Raw genomic sequence first — 20,909 nt, forward strand, 5'->3', positions numbered from 1 at the left:
AGACCGGCCACGTTGCTCCTGGTCTACCTAAAGGACCGAGCCTTGTAATGTGATTGTTATGTATTAGGGCGCCATCAAATAAGAGCAAATGCTCTTGGAATTTGAGTGGTACTTCCACCTCCTCGAAAGGAGTGTAAATGTCGGGTGGAACCTCTATTTTGTAATAGTGGAAGTACTTTGTTACAGCATTTGCTGCTGGAAAATGTATCCATGTATAGTATACCTCTGTCTGCCGATATTCGTGTGCCTCAATTACGAATATGACTGTGCCACCTCTAGGTGTCAGTCCATTTTCTATAAGTTTTAAGGTTATAGATTTCCTTTTGGCGACCGGGATGAGTATTATATCCCCGTCCGCATCTAGTGCTGCAGTATCAGCTGCTACTATTTCAGCTGCTAATCTAACTGCCTCTCTTTCTTCATCACTGTCTCCCATTTTACCGACAGGATGGTATTATGTTTGTTTGCAGATCAGGTTTCTTATGGAACAAAGATTAGATGCACAATATTTTGGAACAGTGTATCCTTCAACGTTGACTATACCAAGAACCTTACATAGGAGTTCCCTCCTGCGAGGTTTTGGAGGATATTACCTTTCACCCACTCCAGACGTCTTTGGAGTATTTGGGAAAAGGGGTCTGAGTGAGAAAGCACGACTGAGTTACTCTAAATGTCTTACGTTAGTTTTATCGCCCTTTCCAAACGCGTTGGGCGCCATGTAGTGTAGTTCCTATCTTCCCAATAGGCTCTGCGCATTGGAATAATACCTACAGCAGTAAAGGCCTAGGCCAGACGTTAACTAGGTCTACTACTGTCGATACTAGACTTAAGTTTTGGGTTTGCCAGCATAGCTCAGAGTTCGCTAGAAACTTTCTCGAATATTCAGGAAAGAATTAACTCCCCTGATTAGACAAGAAGGGATTTAGTTTCTGACAACCATAGAACATGACAACTTTGCTCTCCCCTAATCAAGAGTATATCTCCAGAGTCGTGTGAGCACAAGGCAATTATTTTACTCAGTCAGTACGTGCATTCTTAGTCTCATCAGATTGTAGAGAAAAGGAAGAGACGGGCGTGTTCAATAAAAAGGTGTTATTTATTGATCAGTCTCTTTTCTCATACAAGAGAAATGGATCGATATTATTGCAATACTTATAGTTAAGTAAAGTGCATACATTAAAGGCAATAGTATAAAATAATACTGTAAAAACATTGATATGGTTTCTGAGCCATATGATGTTTAAAATGATTAAAATATATTTACATACACATATACATTTGACTAAACGTACTCAACTGGTGTTTCTAAATACGCCTACCCCGTGTACCTGACCTAAGTCTAATGCGTGGGCGGGAATAGAAAGTTACAGTTTAAGTTAAGTTTGTTTTTGCCAAGTGAATAACTAAAGAATTCTCTGTGAGGGGTTATTCAGTTCTGTACCTGGAAGTTAGGATGAATGAGGAATGGTATCTCTTTCTCTGCTCTCGATATTCCAGGCTGCCTGCGAGGGCTGCCCGAAAACGCCGGTGCTGGGTCTCTCGGTAGGAGATAGCAGCGCGTCTCTCAGCGCGTCAGGAAGGCGGGGCTGCTGCCAGCGGGGTCTGCTCTGCTTCTGGGCTTCGGCAAGTATGGCTGCTCCGTCTCGTCACCACGCGTGTGTTTGCATAGGGCAAGATCGGCAATATTTATACCTTAAAGGTGCCGAGATTGACGTAAGGATGGACATAGATACGTCAATAAAGATGTCATACGACTTGCTCGTTAGCACATTCTTTTACTGAAGTTCTCTGTGAAATCAAAACAATGGCCGCACGGATTTTCCAGGTTGTCATAGGTTTGATTTGTTATGAGAACGTCGTATGCCTTATCAGGGGCTGGAGGAATGTCGCTTGTCTAATTAGATCTCAAGCGTTATGACCTAATCAGATAACACGTTCCTGTGCCGTAGTGTGACTGCGTCAGATAACGGTATCTGCATCATGGGGGCTTTTCTTGCCTCATGGGCTGACTGTTAGTTAACTTGATAGTTAGTTTAACCAGAATAGGGTCAGGAATAGGGGGATCGATTCAGAACCTATAGGAATACATGACAGAGGAAATATAGATCGAAACAGTATGCGACGGGAAGAAATGCAACAAGAAGACTCTCGGAAGAATTATTTTGATAATCCCCAGAATCGACAGTATTACAATGAGACCTATAGGGATGATGGGTATGATGGACAGGATTATGCATGAGATACCCAAGGAGAGAGCGGGGGCCACATTACAGTACCAGTCAACCAAGAGGGACCTTATGTTCAAGGAGAACTGTTGGGAGCATCAGGAAAATTTCTAGTGGATACTGGGGCAATGAATAGTTCAGTTGCCCATACGTTGGTCCCAGGGGCTGCACTGTCTGGCCAAAATAATGTATCAGTGAGATTCTCTGGAATACCTGTAGTAAGCCCCGTCTCTAAGCCTCTGCCTTTCACTGTAGGTCCCATTTCTATACAGTCACCTTTTCTTTTTACTTCAAATTGTGGAGAAAATCTTTTGGGACTGGACATCCTGAAAAGATTAAATGCGCGAATTTATTGTTCCCCTGATGGTGTTTATTTGACAATGCAATAACCCCCTTTAAATGCAACTCAGTATTTTGCTAAAAATGAGAATCTCCCTCCTGAATTTTCTACTGTCCCTTCTACACTACGGGCCACGGGAGACACCGATGTTGGTCTGTTAAGAATAGCACCCGTGTCAATAACCTTGAAACCTAGCCCAGCTGCCCCGCATTCCTCAGTATAAAATTTCACCAGAAGGTGAACAGGCCTTGCTGCTTATTATCCGTGACCTCATACAAAAGGGGGTGGTAGAAGAGACAGCTGCTAATGTCTGTAACAGTCCGATTTTGAAGAAAACCCCAATTGATGGTGCCCGGATTATAAAAATACATATCGTTTTGTGATTGACCTTAGAGAAGTGAACAAAATTGTGGTCCCGCAATATCCGGTGATGCCTGACATTACTGCCATTTTGACAATGATTCCCCCTATGGCTCAGTATTTTTCAGTAATAGATTTGAAGAACGCGTTCTTTAGCATTCCAATTCACCCTGATAGCAGACATGTCTTCGGATTCTCATTGGCTGGCCGAAGTTTTAGATTTACACGTGCACCTCAAGGCTATACAGAAAGTCCTAGCATTTATAGCCAAGCCTTGAAGTCTGTTCTTGATGAATTAATTCTGCCTACAGGAAACTCAATCATCCAGTATGTGGATGACATCCTAGTGGCCTCCGATACGGAAGAAGGTTGCAAGGAGGTCAGAGTTAAATTATTGAACCATTTGGCTAACAAAGGGAATAAAGTATCCCTTTCTAAATTCCAGTATTGTCGACAGGAAGTGACCTACCTTGGCCACTTACTGTCGAAAGCGAGGAGGCGACTGACCACGGAGCGAATATCTGTAATTACTAACATGTCTGTTCCTCGTACTCAACGAGATGTTCGTGCTTTTCTTGGCATAACCTCTTACTATCACCAGTGGATTCCTAACTATTCACTCCTCTCTAAACCCTTGTTGTATTTGACAACCAAAGATGTGCATGAACCCCTACCCTGGACGGATAAATGTCAAGAAGCCTTTGATTCTTTAAAGTCTGCTCTTTGTTCTGCACCTGTCTTAGGTACTCCAGATTACCGGAAGCCTTTTTCACTATATGTGCACGAGGTGTACGGTTGCTCACTTTCAGTGTTAACACAGTGTTTTGGCGGAAAGCAGAGACCCTGTGCTTTCTTTTCATCAGTCTTGGATATTGTTGCTCAAGCCCTCCCGAGTTGCCTGAGGGCCACTGCTGCAGTAGCGATGGCCATCCGGCAATCAGAGGGAATAGTCCTGAATACGGACCTCACAGTCATGGTACCGCATGCTGTGGATATTCTTTTGAATAGAACTAAGACCCAGCACTTACGAGTGCGAGATTGACAGGTTATGAGCTAACTCTGTTTGTACCCCATATCACGATCAAACGATGCGCCATTTTGAACCCAGCCACATTGCTGCCCCTTCCTTCGAAAAATGTAAAGGACGATGTCCATGACTGTATATTTAGGACAGAAGAGGAAACGAAGGGGCGCGTAGATCTCTCTGACACCCCTTTATCTGACCCACAGGGGGAGTTGTATGTGGCTGGCTCTTGTTTTAAGTTACAAGATGGCACGGCAACAGCTGCCTATGCAATTGTTACACTAATGACTGTGGTGGAAACAGCAAGGATTTCTCTTCACTCGGCTCAAGCAGCTGAACTAATAGCCTTGTTAAGAGCATGCGAGTTGAGTGAAGGATTGAGGGGGAACATTTTTACAGACAGCCAGTACGCCTTTGGCGTGGCCCATAGCTTTGGGAGGCTGTGGAGGGAGAGGGGTTTCTTTACTACACATGGTCAGAAAATTCAGCATGGTCCTTTGATTGACCGATTGCTATTCGTCTTAACATTACCAGAGAAAGTGGCCATCATTAAGTGTAGCGCTAACAAGAAAGTTGTTGATTCGACTGGAAAGGGAAATGCTTTTGCTGATTCAGTAGCGAAAGAAACAGCCCAGACTAGATTGAATCCCATATTCCCTAGTACAGTGTTTCCCAAACTGTGGTCCGCGGACCCCCAGGGGTCCGTGACACATTCCCAGGGGGTCCGTAGGCAACAGTTTTAAAAGCACAGAAACATTTCTTGTATAATTAGCTGCTTTCCAGCAACAATAAAAGTGTCAAGAGAATGCCAGTGATTAATGTACCTGCTGGAGAGCGAGGAGAGTTTTGTTCAGTGGCAGCTTTGATTCAACTAATGTAGCACAGAGGGTTAATGTGCCTACTGCAAATAACGTGTAACATGCATCTTAAAAAGCAGCATTTTATGTGCCTAGGTTCGTGGTTACTGCTTTTGTCACAGAGATTCTTTTGTTACTGTGCACTTGATCAGTGACAATCGTAATCTAGCAGAGGGACCTATAAACTGTCATCCAAGAGCTGCTTGTAACTTATATTTTGTCCCAGTTATTCATTATCATGTGACAGAGGGGCCATTACTTCAATATAAAATACTAAGGGCCAGATGTACGATCTGTTTTTATATGCGCGAACGGGTTCGCGAACCCGTTTGCGCATGCAAAAACCCATTGGGCCATGTACATAGCCTATTTCGCGAGTCGCAATTTGTTTGCGACTCTCTAAATAGGTTTTGCAACTTGCTATTTGGAAGGGGCATTCCCTTCCAAATAGCGAGTCTCAAAACCATGTACAAATGTTTTGCAGTCGCAAAACAGTCACAATTACCACCTACTTCAAGTACCCCTTCCCCTTTGCAAATGCATGCACAATTATTTTTTAAGGTCAGGCAGTGGTCCCAGGGACCTCTACCTGCCCTTAGAAAATGAAACGAAAACGTTTCATTTTCTTTTTTTTTTAAATGCATGGTAACCAGGCTGAATTTTTTTTTTAACTGCTTTATTTAAAAGCAGTCCGAGACATGGTGGCCTGCAGAGCCCAGCAGGCCACCATCGCTGGGAGGGCTGGCATTCCCAATGGGCTAGTAAATTGCGAGAGGCTCATTAATATTAATGAACCTCGCAATTTGCGACCCCATTGGGAATCCCAAACAGTGTTAAACACACTGTTGTACATTTAATTTAGCGACTCGCAATTTACATCTGACCCCAAAATCCTTAGTACTTTGAGTATTTGTTTTGTGTGCACACGTGTGTATTTTTTTCGAATTACTGTTTTAATGTTTGAAATTTAACTCATACAAATTGCTTGGGGGTCCCCGGCTTCCAGTGGTGACTCAATGGGGGTCCTCAGGAGTCAAAAGTTTGGGAACCACTGCCCTAGTACATCGGCCCGATGGGTAGCGGAAACATCCTTGTTTGATAATACTATTGAAAGTGTAAGAGAACTACAGAAAGAGGCAACACTAGATGAAGTACGGAGATGGGAACAGGAAGTAGGAAAACTAGATAAGAATGATTGTTGGATAGATCTATCTGAGAAACTGCCATGGTTACTCCCCAATGCATTGGTATATGCTGTAGTGACAATGGCACATGGCCCGGCCCACATAGGCGCTAAAGGTATTTGTGGTGTGTTAGACCCAGTATGGAACAACCCAAATATTTCCAAAACTGCAGCACATATAGTGAAATACTGGCCCCTGTGTTTGCGCTATAATGCAGGAGGTAGAGAATCTGTTTTGAGTGGAAGTTTTGCCCCGCCATCCTTGCCTTTTGAAGTAATACAAATTGACTATATACAGATGGAAAGAGTGAATAACTTAAAGTACGTATTGGTGGTAGTATGTGCTTTTAGTAAATGGGTTGAAGCCTACCCCACCAAGGAAGCCACTGCAGCTGCTACTGCGAAAGCCTTGGTTAAGGAATATCTGCCACGATATTGTTTGCCCCGTATCATCTGGTCCGACAACCGGCCTCATTTTAATGCTCTGCTAGTCCAGAGTGTGTGTGATGGGCTGCAAATCAAGCAAAAGTTCCATGCCGCTAGACATCCCCAGTCGGCTGGATTGGTTGAAAAATATAACGGAACCTTGAAATTAAAAATGGCTAAAATCTGTGAGAACACTGGATTAAAGTGGCCCGATGCCCTCCCATTGGCCTTACTGTCCCCGAGAACAACCCCCCATACTAGAACCGGATTGTCTACTTATGAGGTGATCTTTGGTCAGCCTGCCAACGTGTGGGAAGTCCCCATACCCCGATCCTTTAGGGATATTGATTACCCATTGATGACAGACTATCTGTACGCTTTGACTAAAGATTTGCGTTCTATTCATCAACAGGTATCGGACACACTGCAGCCACCACTGGAGGGTCCTGAACATCGTTTGGAGCCCGGCCAGTGGGTGATGGTGAGGAATTTTCAACGGAAATCGAGTCTGGAGCTGAGGTGGTCAGAACCCTATCAAATCATCTTGGTGACCAGAACAGCGGTGAAAGTGCATGGAAGAAAGCACTGGATACACGTTAGTCATTTGAAACGTCTCCCGCTGCCCTTGCCATTTGATCTCAGGAATCGAGAAGGAATTCTGAGTCAGGAAGGAGAGCTGAAACAAAGCTTTGTGCCCTTTTCAGATGCCCAAGAAATAGGGCAACCAAGTGAGGTGTTGCCCACCGTGGAAAGTGCGACCGCTCGACCTGCGGAGTCTGTTATTCCTTGGGCACCACAGGATTCGAATGCATTGGATACCCTTGCAACAGCATTGTTTTCTGACCAGGAGCAACCTGGCCGTTGTAAATACGACCTGCGGCCTCGAAAACAGCACGGTACCCCAGCTTCCAATGGTAGGAGCTAGACAGAGACTTGAGTTGAAGAATATCGGATAGAGTTACTGGGGTACTGAGCGAGACACTAGACTGAACCCGCTGAGAGCTAAGGAACATTGTGTTAAATAGCTCTGTTCAGAAAGAAAGACTGAGTTAAGGGCCGCGGTTGTACTACTGGGATACAGAAGTTGGTTCTTTTGATGAATGATAGGAGTCTACCTGTGAAACTCTAACGGACACAGGGAGAAGATCCCTTACAGGGAAGAAGAACCCTCTGGTGGTGTGCGTGCTTTGTGGGTACAAGATTAGAGTTGGACTTTTAGAGAGGATCAAAGTTAGACTTTGGACTTATAGAGAGCATGTTTCCTTTTGCTCGATTTGTGATGGAGGATGAACGACCACTTGCCCCTCGGCGATATATTGATAACATGCATTTGTTTTCCGGATGGTCCACCAGAGTGAAGCTGGCATTCGTTGCTTTTATTGTTATAATCACAGTAATTTTGATGTGTGTATTTGTGTGTTTAGAATTCCAGCACCCTGTGCAAAAACTGCTAGGAACTACCCCTGCCCCGGAGGAACACCTCTTTTATTCCCTACCTCCTCATAAGGCTAGACATAGAGAAACTTATGCGAAGAATGTTTTTATTGAAATGTTACATCAGACCCATAGCACCACGAACAAAACGAGGGTTTGTGGGTTACTTCCATCAGTAAGGCATCAGCATGAATTGTTCATTTCCCTACCGTTATCGTATTTAGCCAGCTGTGAAGCATGGTTCCAATTACTGTCACTGATGTATTCTCACTATGTAGCTGAACCCAAGATATATACTGAAAAGGATTATGAGGCCATTTTGAAGTATATAGAACAACACCAAGGATTTGATGCCGAAGGAAATGGGGGAGAGGGATCCTTGGATCCAAAAGCTTGTATGAATGTATACACAGATTATAAAAATGTTACCTGGTTACAAGAGGAAATGCAAGATTTTGAACTTTTCAACTACACCATGTATTTTCAGCATTTCAAAGAACGAAATGTCACTAATGACAAAGCCTTGCCGATCCCCATTATTAATATTAAGCAATGTCCGATGCACACAACAAATAAGTGTGATATGAATGATCACCAGCAAGTTACAAGGATGTAGTCAAACAAATGTGTTCTTTTTGTGTCGTTTTATTGGAATGCATATATTAGGAACATGAGACCAGCCGACACGTGTTTCGTCAAGCAGGGTGTTAACCCGTGACTCTTCAGGGCTGTTGGGAGGTCATGAAGGGCGATGTCGGAGGAGCGGTGATATTTCCAACCCGGTCCTGTTCGGGTGTTTCACAGAAATGTGAACGTACTATAGGGTACGTGTTGTGTGTTCCAGTATGGAAATCATCCAAAGAGATCCAGAGAATGGTATTCTTGATGGCGGGACTCGCCGGGTGCGGAGAGGTCCGCACCCGGCGAGACCCGCCATCAAGAATACTTTGAAGCTACTTCGAACCCCAGTCTTATATTACCGCGGCAACCAAAGACGACATAACTCGCCGCCAGCACCATTCTCTGGATCTCTTTGGATGATTTCCATACTGGAACACACAACACGTACCCTATAGTACGTTCACATTTCTGTGAAACACCCGAACAGGACCGGGTTGGGGTTGGAAATATCACCGCTCCTCCGACATCGCCCTTCATGACCTCCCAACAGCCCTGAAGAGTCACGGGTTAACACCCTGCTTGACGAAACACGTGTCGGCTGGTCTCATGTTCCTAATATATGCATTCCAATAAAACGACACAAAAAGAACACATTTGTTTGACTACATCCTTGTAACTTGCTGGTGATCATTCATATCACACTTATTTGTTGTGTGCATCGGACATTGCTTAAAATTGACTACAGGGAAGGAATTCCTCCGCCCCTGCTGTTCAGAGTTTAGGGTTTTCTCTGATCCATTTGCACCAACCACAAGCTATCATTTCCTTTTGACAACCACTACCTGTTGTGCGCCAACATATTTCTGAATACTCACAAACCCCTCGCAGAACTTGAAATTCCCATTATTAATACTACCTCCCCATTTTGCATAAAGGGACGAGGTCATGTTAGGGTAGGGAATAGTAAATGTAATTACACTTACACCTTGCAGACATACAGTACTCCTTCCATGATTACTCCTCCAGATGTATATTTTGTGTGCGGTGACAACGCGTATACTTGGCTCCCACGGGGATGGGCAGGGTGTTGCTACCTCTAATTCCTCTACCCTCGAGTTTATATTGCCCCACCTGATTACCACAAGACACATCAATTGGTTCGGAGAGAGGTAGCAGCTAATCGAAGCATTAGGAATTCTGATACTGATGGCACTGATCAGACAGATACTTCCTTGCAACAATTCGAGGATTTTTCCAAATGTCTTACCCCTTTTTGGGGACCTATTTTCAATAGCCGTAGTATAAGACATCTGTCAAGAATAGTGGAAAATGTGGTACAAACCACAACTGGGATCCTGACCAACATTACTGTTGAGCTTCAGGCGACGAGGCTTGTTTCGCTTCAGAACCGAATGGTTCTTGACGTCATCCTCGCAGATAGGGGCGGAGCCTGTCGCGTGATCGGCAGCTCTTGCTGTGTGTTCATTCCTGATTCGGCCCCTACCATTCATTTAGCAATACAGAAGCTGCATCGATTAGCCAGTGAAGTACATGTTGAAAATGGTACCTGGTCCCTTAGTAGTTGGTTTTGAGGTCGCTTAGCTACTTGGGGTTGGAAGATATTTATGGTTCTGGCTGGAGCCTTCGGAGTCATACTTACTTGTTGCCTATGTCTCCATTGTGGCCCGGCTTGCTGTTCTTTTTGTGCAGCTAGAATAACGTCTGCCTTGAACGTCTCACGACAGGCCAAGGCCGATAAACAAATGAGTCAGAAGGAGGTGTCAGACCTGATGCAGATTGACGAGGGAGTGTTTGTAGAATAAATCTAGTTATATTGGCTATAGTAGGCCAAAAGGGCCGTCTGATGGGATATAAATTCAATGAATACATGTTATTTGCCTAATATATACAATATAACCTTATAACCGCATGTTAACATTGCATTATTCACATTGTATTATTGTAGTTAGGAATGATTTACTCCCTGTGTGCCCAAACCTATTGGTGTGACCGGAGCCATGTTCTTTCGTTTCTCTGCTTCAAGTACTGTTTCCCTGAAATCACGTGATTAAGCTTTCTGCACGAAACCACGATGGCAGACTTAGCTGTCTGCCCCACTCGCTAGTTTGTAGCTCAGGGAAACCCAAGGTCACACCTGCCCCTCTAGTGGGATGCGCACATTCTAGCAGAGCCTGTTCTTGTCCTCCCCAGGCTTCAGATAGAAAGGGAGGCCCTTTGCTGACCTGCCCCCGGAATAGCTTAGGCTGAGCTACTAGCAATCAATTGTGCCTTGTATGGGTCTTCCTGTTGGCTCCTTGACAAGTTGTATCTTTCCTTCTAAGGTGACATTGTGCTGTGTGAAACATATATATGCTTGTACTGCTTGTGTTTAGTCAGTCTCCTCTGTGCACCTCTGAGGGTCGTGCAGACTGAGGCTCCCCTGTCAGGGTTGGTATTTGTTGAATAAACGATTGAACCGTCTCCATTGCCGACTGACTTATTATTTATGAGTAAGATATATGGGCTATTGGTGAGTATGGTCCATTAGTATAATATTTGGTTCCTTCACCTTATCACCAGAATGGCTGCTCACTTGCATGAAGCTATTGAACTCTCCTGCCATTTTAAACCCTTTTCACTCTTCTCATCCTGAGGGAGGAGCTCCAATACAGGGTACACCAGAGTGCTGGGGGAGGTCTGTGTGGGGGTGGGGTTGTTTCATTGGCGACTGTGGTGCAGGCCAGCCTGAGCCTCCAAGCAACACAGTATTTGTAAGGCGCAAACTAATCACCTGTAAGAGTCTCAAGGCGCTGTGGGCCATCAGGGAGATTACGCGAGCTATTGCCCAGAGTCACATGATGCTGAGCTGATCTGCCCCGGTGATCGAACTGTGAGCCCCGCGCTCCGGAGCCAATCACTCTGGCCGCTGCGCCACATCTCCCCCTGAGTTGAGGGGAAGTGAAGCCTTCTGTCTGCAAGTGCCACCTGCTGGAAGTGCAACAGTGAAGCCCTATTATAGTGAACCCTAGGGACTGGCACATCAGGGCACTGCACCATCAGATGAACAGAGGGACAGCCGAGACTGAGGCAGCGGGGAGGTGCTTTTCCTATACTCAGAGCAGATTTGTTGTCATTAACAAGGTAGGCGGGGTAGAAACAAAAGACACAGCAGAACTATACAGACGAACAGGCTAGATCTACTAGCCACACGGGCAGGTAAGACACATGCAGAGGGGATGCACATTAAACAAGAGCCGGGTAGAGGAACAGATCATAGTCACAACACATGGATTTCACACAGGCTGGGCTGAGGTACTTTTCACATGGGACATGGTGCATTTTCATCAGGTAGGGCAAAGGGACACTAAATAGAAGGTGCAAAGGTGCACTTCACACATACAGGGCAGAGGTGGACTTTACACAGACAGGGCAGAGGCACATTTCATACAGACAAGACAGAGCGGCACTTCACACATACCGGATAGAAATACATTTCACACAGACCGTACAGGGATGCATTTGATACAAGTATATATATATATATATGTGCGCGCCAAACAAGCAGGACATGTGTATGATTCAGAAAGGCAGATTAGAGACACATTTTACCTGGATGGCAAGTGGACACTAGCAGGGCAGAAGCCTATGTTACAAATACAAGGCAGAGTGACATTTTAAGCAGGTGTGCTATGTTTCACGCAGCATCATATGGCCACATTTTAAAAAGGCAGGGCAGAGGTACCGTTCATCCTCGTGCGACAGATACATATGTGGAGGGTTGAGGCAGTGGCCCCAGACATGTGCCCTGGCAGGAAGCGCTCCTGCAGAACAAGAGGGTCTAAGTGGAGACAACTAGAGTGAGAGAACAAAGGTAAAGGGTGTGGACAGTGGTCATGTTTAGGGAAGTAGCGGAGTGTACGGACAGTGGAAAGTAGTACATTTTGTTATCAGAGGTAGTTTGTAGGGACCGGGTATGGTGTAATATAGTGACCAACGTGAAGTGCAGGGAGTGCTAGAGTGTGGGGTGCGTGAGGTAGGGTAAGGGGTAGTGAAAGTGGTGAAGTGCAGGACAGTGACAGTACTGGGTGTGTGAAGTAGGGTAAGGAGTAGTGAAAGTGATGCAGTGCAAGGGCAGTGTAAGGACAGCAACATTTATATCACCGAGGACAGACAGAACACCGCCAGGAGACCAGACAAGGTGGAAGGATCAAAACACACTGCCAGCGTAAGATGTAGCTTCAGGAGATGAGACAAACTGTCAGTGTGAGATGCAGAAGATGAAAGAGACAGTCAGCATGTGATGCCGGAAATGAGAGAGATTGACAGTATGGAATGCAGGGGATGAGACACACTGTCAGAAGGGGATGCGGGAGAAGAGAGAGACTGGCAAAGCGGGATGCAGGATACGAGAAAGACTATCGGTGTGAGATGCAGGAAATGAGAGATACTGGAGACAAAATCTATTGACAGACTTTGATGCAGAAGTTGAAATAGACTCCGATTGGGATGCCTGGGATAGGAAAGCCTGTCGCTGCAGGGTGCAGAAGATGAGAAAGGTAGTGTGAGTGCAGGTGTGTAGGGTTCAGGTTATAGACCCTATGTGGCCTGCAAACAACACACAATTACCAGGATATACCCCAGATGTGAAGTGAAACAGCTTGAAACATAAGATTGGGGCTTTGTAGACAGTGCTCTCCTTAAACGGATTAGTCTCTAGGTGCATGATCGTTATTGATGCTTAATCTGCACATTTTCTTCATTACTAACCTGTTTTCCCGATGCAAATTCCTTTAGGTAATGCCTGGAAGATTGTGTGCATAACTCAGAATGTCACATTGGGCAAAAACACCATTTACAACAGATAGGACACTAACCAGCCCATTCAGAATGAGGGCTTACGCTCTACACCTTAGTGAAAATCCAAGTAAGCATATGCACAAATCAGGGTCTGGCAATATTCATCATGATTAACCACAAGCAATCATGATTTGGTAATGGACAGAGGCAGGTGGTAATATAGTCAGCCCTTCTTGGCTTTTGGCTAGGATCCAATTATTTGCGAGGAGAGGAAAAACAGTCTGCAAACTTATTAGGAGCTGTCATGATGTTGAGGTTTAATAACTGTGAGGTACAAGGCTGAAGTTAGATTTTACTTTTATTCTTTTGTTTCATCCACTATTCTGAAAAGTGCTTATGGAGCTTCAACAGGAAGCAGTGAACATACACACCTGCATATATACAAATGCAAAAGTTACTACTTTTGTCCAACTTCACTGATCTGGGGGCAAATGAAGTCGTTCAACCCAGGTCATAAGAATAAGGGGCTGTGAAACCTCAATAGTCAATATACAAACGTTGGTGCGTGCTCCAAAGAATTTTCATTCAAAACAAAGCTGATGAAACACACTAATGAATGGACTGATTGTAAATTTCACATAATGTTCTAAGCCAAACTCTACAATGTAAAATTTAAGGATAAACTATATGTTGCAGGGCAGGCAATGGTACAATCCTCCACAAATAAAAGAAAGCTAAGTAAATAACATTCCAATTGGATATTCAATAAGGTAATCTCATCACACCATGAATGATCACCTCCCTGCAGTTTTATAGATTTCTTCAACATAGCACAAAAATGAATACATTAACACTTAAGCACTGTGGCCACAGGGTTGGCCACCCCAACCCATAACGCATACAAACAGGAGATTTATAGAACTACTGTCACCAAATCCTGGTGATGTCTCTGTGGCTAATTGCAATTTTATTTTATTAATGGCTACATTTTGACCTTATCTTGCAACGGTCAAGTTTCATTCAGAAAGTCTACTGTTGAGAATGTGATCGGGAAGATGGTCTGAGAGTAATACAAAATAGAATATGGATTTTCTTTCGATTTATATTTTTTGTGCCCTTTTATGTTTGCAGATCCGTGTCAAATTTTGAAAACCTGTTACCTGCAAAATCTGTTCCTGTAAATCCATACCTTAATAAACAACTAGAAATGCAAAAAACAAAAACTAGGTTAAATTATAAGCAATTAAATAACAGCCATTTTTCTATACTTGTGTGATGCTGTCCCAACAACGATGGAAGGTCAATGGTTTGTCACGGGTAGTTCCCTTGGACGAGCAATGTTCATCTGAACCTTTTTTCTTTTGCCTGGGAGCAGGATATTCGCAAGTGACACGATCAGAAACTTGAACCCATTTTCAGCAATGTAAAGGAAACTTATTTTGGTGAAAAATTGTGACTCAAGTGCTTTACCGGTGTTGAAAAACAGCAGTTACATATGAGGAAAGTAGTATTGAATGGGGTGGCCCAGATGACCGTTTCAGATAAATATGAACACGCTGACATAAAACAGCTGCTATTCACCTGCATGGATGTAAACACTTGACATGCTTTAAAGAACTATTAACAGTACAAGCCGCTGCTTTAATGATACATGTACATGCCTGGATAGAGGACTATTACTGGTCCCAGCTTGACAAAGTACACAGTCAGTTCAAGTAGCGACGTTGTAGATTTTGAAATAATTTATGGACACTTTCTCACATTTAAGAGGTTTTAAACAAGTTAACCCCCGTCTAAATTATCTTTCCAGTTAGAGAATTCTCCCTCAGAGCCAGGGGTTCCTTATCTGAAAAAAGAAAGAAAATATAACACATTTCCCATAGCAATATCTGAATCCCAAATGTGTTCCACATGGAACTACAGCATGTCCGGTTACCATGTTTGACACATTAGCTCCACTTTGGAGAAATATGCTTTGAGGGCACTAGCATTGGGGGACTGTTCAAGATGTCAAAATACAGTTGCATCACAAGAAGGATCACACGTCTGTCGTGATCAATGAAGAGTGCACAGTGTAGTAAGGAGAGATACCGCTTAAAGCTGCATCATGATGGGCTTTTCTTGAGTTTCCTCCCCTCCCAAAGTTCTGTTATCACCAATGCAACGCCATTTGATCCTCCCTGTTGGCTTCGGCTATTTCATGCATTGCTCCTTGTATATACAAGTCCTCTTTATGTTGGAATGACTACTTCCACAATGTTTCTATAAGTATAAAGTATCCTCTTGAGGTGGCTGGATTCCTGGCAGAACAAGTCCTGCCATCAGCTGGTCCTGGTGCCAGAGATGCTCTGCCAGTCCATTCAGCACATGTGACACATCAGCCAGCCCTGCCCTTCCATCCAGCGTCTGTCCATCTGAAAGGCGGGGTCCATTAACGCTCTTCATCCTCAGCAGGGGGAGGCGCCAGGTGCGCTGGAATTCAGCTAGGTCACGCTCTGTCACATCAGCATGCATGTACTGATCAAATCTGAGAGCTCAGTTAAGGACAATCTCTTTGTTCACTCTGCCCACACTGATGTCCCTCCCAGGTCATAGTACCCACCAACGACAAACAACTATATACATTGACCGTCCCTCTGTATACTGGCTGCCCTATCACCAAGCATCTCTATTTAATCTGTATTCAGACAGTGTAGACTATATTCTAGTATCCAGGCACTCCACCATCACCTCCACTCCGCAGCTCTGTCAAGCTTATCTAAGCCATTTCGATTCACACTTATTCCAATACAATTGTCACTTTCCCCTGTCGTGACAACTCGGCTGGTTAAAGCATCTAATGTAGCATACTGAAGAACCACATATACCAGTTTTTTACCTGGCAAAAGAACCGCAATCATCCAAAGTACCAGTCCAGCAAAATGGGTTTGAACATCCCTGGATTTACTATTTCTCTACGGTGCATTATTTGCAACATTTTACTACTACCCAGCACCCACTATTTCTTCCTTAGTACTTTCCACATCCACCAGGCTGTGCCTCTAATTCTTCACTCCAATGATACATTAAGCCATCACTGTGACACTGTGCCACCCTTAACACTCCTCTCCACCACTTACAATTCTCTTCCCACCTCACCCATGTCCACACCCCAAATAATCTTCTTCCTCACCCAGCATCATATATATATCCCAAGGTCATCAGTGATGAAATTTGAAATGTCATCAGAGATATAATTCAAAATGCAATGAGGGATGTAATATGTGAGGTCATAAGCAGTGCATGATGGGGTCACAAGTTATAGTTAGCTCAATGAAATATAATTGGTGAATTTCAGTCCTTTTTTTTTGTAACTCTTTTCAACACCTAACTATGTTATCACTTAAACCCATGGGTGCTTGCATACATTGTCCCAGGAGGGCCACAAAGTTTGGTATGTGATGTGACAGAGGGCAGAATTGATGCCAGCAAGGTGGTCGTCGGGGGCTGGGGGGCCAGGGTGGCGATTTTGGCAAGGTGAGTGTAGGGGAAGTGAAGCATGTACATCTACTGTCTGATTTGCACAATGTTAAACTAAAAGCTTGGGATTAATGCCACCTTCTTCACTTAACCAAGTTGTGTGCTCCTAAGCAATTGTTACTTCCTTTTTCTTCATTAACACATACATGACTTCAGGATGTGCTACAAACAATTCTGTGGGTGATTAGATAAACTATAATATTCATTTATAATCGAAACCCTGGCGACCCAAAGAGTTAACATAATAACGGACTTGTATCTTAGTTCACTACTGGCACTGTTGTCAGGGTGGAGGGAATAATGAATGTTTCTAAATTAATGCTTGAAAACCATCATTTAAAAAGAATACTTCTCAGTGCACCAATATAATCTGGTGCGCTACGGTAAAACAGTTCTGCATGTTAATGAAATACACTTTTTGAATTGTTAAAAAACTTGATCATACCTTTACACTTTTGCTGCAGGAGGTCTTTAAAAATGAAGGCGATTCTAAAGTTAAGCAGTGCAGGACAACCTTGTTACTTCCTTTCTTTAACTTCAATTAACCAGTAAATACATTGGTACCCATTTATTAAGCATTTTTGTTAATGTTGGTATTGAGTCGAGTAAACAGCAGTCCGATGACGCTGTTGACCAGGGGGCAGCATGTAAAGTTCAGGAGGGCGGGATGCAGCCCTGGGGCTGTACTTGGAGTATCACTGCTTTAACCTTTGGATTTCTATTTTTTATTTTTTTTAAACAACCTAAGATCTTATTACAACATCTAACTATAACCTCTCTCTAACCTGTGTTTTTTTCTGTGAATTTCTGGAGATTTTGATCATACCAAGCCAACTTATCCACTTCGGCCATGTACAGTGGGTGCGTTGCAAACACCTCCAGTGGGTGGCCAAACCCCGCAGTGGTAAGCGGTCAACCCCCCACTGCGCACAGCCTATGTCCTGCACAATGTCAGTTGGACACAGGGTCTGTTGCTCCAAGACCCTCCCGTCTGAGGCCATTTGTGTGCTCTCCCTGTACCTCCTTCCTACTCTGTGGTCCATTGTGCTGATCCAGCCCCTAACCCTGCCCCTCCCACCAGCCCTCCAAGGTCAGCATGCTGTCTTTGCCCATCCCATCTGCCCTCTGTTGTCCATATGCTGCTATTCCCTCCTACCCTTACGAGCCCCTCCTGCCCTCCTCTGTCAGCTTGCTGCACCTACCCTCTCACAACTGCTCTCCATTGTCCTTGTGCTGCCTCTGCCGTTCTCGCTTGCTCTTCATGATCTGTAGTGCTGTCCCTGCCTCTCCCGCCTGCCCTGTGTTGTCAGCTTGCTGCCCCGCATCTCCCTCCTGCCCTTCATGGTCAGCTTGTTGCCTCTGGGCCCTCCCTCCTGCCACCAGGGTGCACTGTGCTACCCCTGCCCCCTCCTATCTGCCCTCAGTGGTCAGCTTGCCATTCCCTATCCCTCCTGCTTGCCCTCTCGTCTGCTGTGCTGGCCCTGCACCTCCATCCGTGATCTGTTTTGCTGCCCCTGTCCCTTCCACCTGCTCTCAGTGGTCCATTGTTCAGCCCCTCCCTCCTCATTTTTTTAAATTATGGTGCAGTGGGACTATGTTGGTCCCAACCCTCCAGATATACCTAACTTAACCTCTCCAAACCCAACCAGAAAACCTCTCTAAACACAAATTTCTCGAAAATGGCTGAATGGATTTATACTAAATCACAAAAAGGACACCGAGTAACGTTTTACCTTTTTGTCAAAAATGGTGTAATTTCATTCAGCGGTTTGCTCCATGTGCCAACTGAATTTTCTTATGGGAATTCACGTTTCAGGACCCACCTCCCTGACTCCATTTTTCGTGTCCCCCGCTTGGAGGATTGGTGCAAAAACCTTCTGGGAAGGAGCTGGGGGTGATATATAAACAACGCTTAGCTATGAATATGTTCTTAGCAAAGGGAGTAACCACAAATATAAAATACCCAGCACTTTGAACCCTATCCCAAATGGCAGTGAGTGAATGAATAAATGAAAGAACGAGGCAAGCAAGCCCAGCACTCTGCTGGGCGAATCTCTGAGGAAAATCTGAAAACATGGTTATCACATGGTGCCTTTTATATCTCAACACATTTGGGCATCCGTCTATCTATCATTCCTTCTCTTCATTCTTCCATCCATTGTCACTTCTCTCTATCCATCTTTCTTCTTCATCTCTCCTTTTCTCATACAGCCCATCAATGCCTCCATCCATCTGTAACTATCCATCCGTATATCTACCCAGTCACCCATCCATCCTTTGTTCTAACCATCCATCTTTTTCTCTCCCTCATATCTTCGTTTCTGTGCTTCCTGGTTTCCGTTGCTCCAATGCGCTACAGAACTTTCATGTTATTCTCTTGTGGTAGTATTTATGAGTTTCTATTTGGAGACCATTGTCTCTGAACAAAGTATGAGGAACCAGAAACAATATTTTACAGGTTTTATATTACCATTACTGCTTGGCGATACCCAATCCCAGCCCAAGCCGCTAATGTGGAGTATTCACAACTCCTTTTCTTCTTAGCACAAGGTGAGTGGCCATAATGATCACAACTTTATTTCTGAATATTTTGATCATTGTGGTCGCAGTCATCCGGCCCCATTGTTTAGTAAAATCTGTGCTGTTCCATTATTTATTTGGATGATAAGCATTTGTATATATTCATCATGGCTCCGACTATTGAAATCAGTCATAAAGTGACAGAAAAGATTTTGCATTTGTGGTGGACATTGGTAGCGACACAGGGAGTTATGGCATTTAACTTCTTTCATACCCTGTATAGAGGCACTCCCAATGCAGCCTCAGGGGCTAATGGTTTTTTTTAAACTATGGTAATAATCACTGAATCTGCCTTTGTGCACTTTCTGAAAATAAGATTTAATCTAAGATTACTAAGGCTCTACAACCATGCAAGCAGAATTTTAATGAACATTTGAAGCAGCCTGCAACAGAAGAGGAAGCACTGCCAAAATATTGAAATATAGTTTAAACTCAAGATGAGGCAGAGCTTAAACCAACAATTCTTGCAGAATATCCAAATTGGAAGCAGAAATACAAGGTGCCGCCTTTCTGCCACCAAGGTCTGAGGAATGGCTTCTGAAGGTACCTCTTCAGTGAAGGTTCTCATTTAAGCAATCATACCGTATGATTAGATAGAGAGTGATGGGATCGTGAAGTACAAACTGCCACTAATGCTTCATGAGCAAAATACCTTTTTAATAGTAAATATATTCTTTGTAGCTGAGTGGGGAGGAAAAAAACACACAAAGTTACAAGAAAGGAGGGCCCTGCAAAGCGCATCACCCAGGTCTAAAGACTTGTCTCCCCTGCTACCAGCTCATGGCTGAACTCTTATCACCAATTGCCCTCAAACTGACAAACTGGAAATTCTGGTGTTTTTATGCTTCGGGCTCAAAGTACCCTGCTTGACATATGAGATGGTCTTAAGCTACTCACTGAATGAAAGGATACTTGGTGCCAATTACTATTTTCACAATGTGTTCAGACTCCTCAGCCACCCGAGAGATCTGATTGGGTAAATCATCAAAGGATGACCGGTCGGTGAACGAGAAGAGGAAGAGGATGGCATCTGCCTTCTCCTTACAGGCCTAGAAAAGAGACAGGGTGAGAGTAAGATGGAAGATAAAAGCGAGAGAGAGAAAAAAACTGTGCAGTGACAAAGAGACCGAGTGAAAAAAGTACCATAACACACAGAACATATTACTACATGCCACCAGTTATGAACACACCAATTTATCAGGATATAATTGAAAGCCCCGCAGTGGACACTAGTGCCCTCACCTGCCGGGAAAATATGACTTACCGTTTTAGACAAGTCTACGCGACTTGCGGAGGCGCCAAACCTACAGCAATCTTTATATAGCCATTTCCTCCTGAAAAATGCGTCTTAAGAAGTCTGCTGCTATCTTCATCCTCCCCAATAGGTGTAATCTACCAGTAGGACAAGACACCTTTCTTAACTGGCCACGGACTACTCTCTTTTCTCATTATAATGTTACTGAACTTTGTGAACAAGATCCTAACTTTTCCCTGCAACTGCAAAGGGGTACATCTGCTCCCCACAGCAGACACATAGCAGCCG

General features: G+C 44.1%; 1 protein-coding gene across 2 annotated transcripts in view; it reads right to left on the minus strand.

Moving 5' to 3' along the window:
• Positions 1-13,607: 13,607 nt before the first annotated feature.
• Positions 13,608-20,909, minus strand: part of CPLANE2 (ciliogenesis and planar polarity effector complex subunit 2) — a 137,629-nt gene continuing 130,327 nt past the window's right edge. For both annotated transcript variants that reach the window (XM_078642840.1, XM_078642839.1), the window contains exons 5-6: positions 20,279-20,415; positions 13,608-15,794 (exon numbers count right to left, since the gene is read on the minus strand). In XM_078642840.1, the coding sequence (XP_078498966.1) occupies positions 15,530-15,794; positions 20,279-20,415 (402 nt within the window). In that variant the 3' untranslated portion in view covers positions 13,608-15,529. The remainder of the gene's footprint in view (positions 15,795-20,278; positions 20,416-20,909) is intronic.

This window comes from Lissotriton helveticus, chromosome 5_1, assembly GCF_964261635.1.
Source record: "Lissotriton helveticus chromosome 5_1, aLisHel1.1, whole genome shotgun sequence".
Taxonomy (NCBI): Eukaryota; Metazoa; Chordata; class Amphibia; order Caudata; family Salamandridae; genus Lissotriton; species Lissotriton helveticus.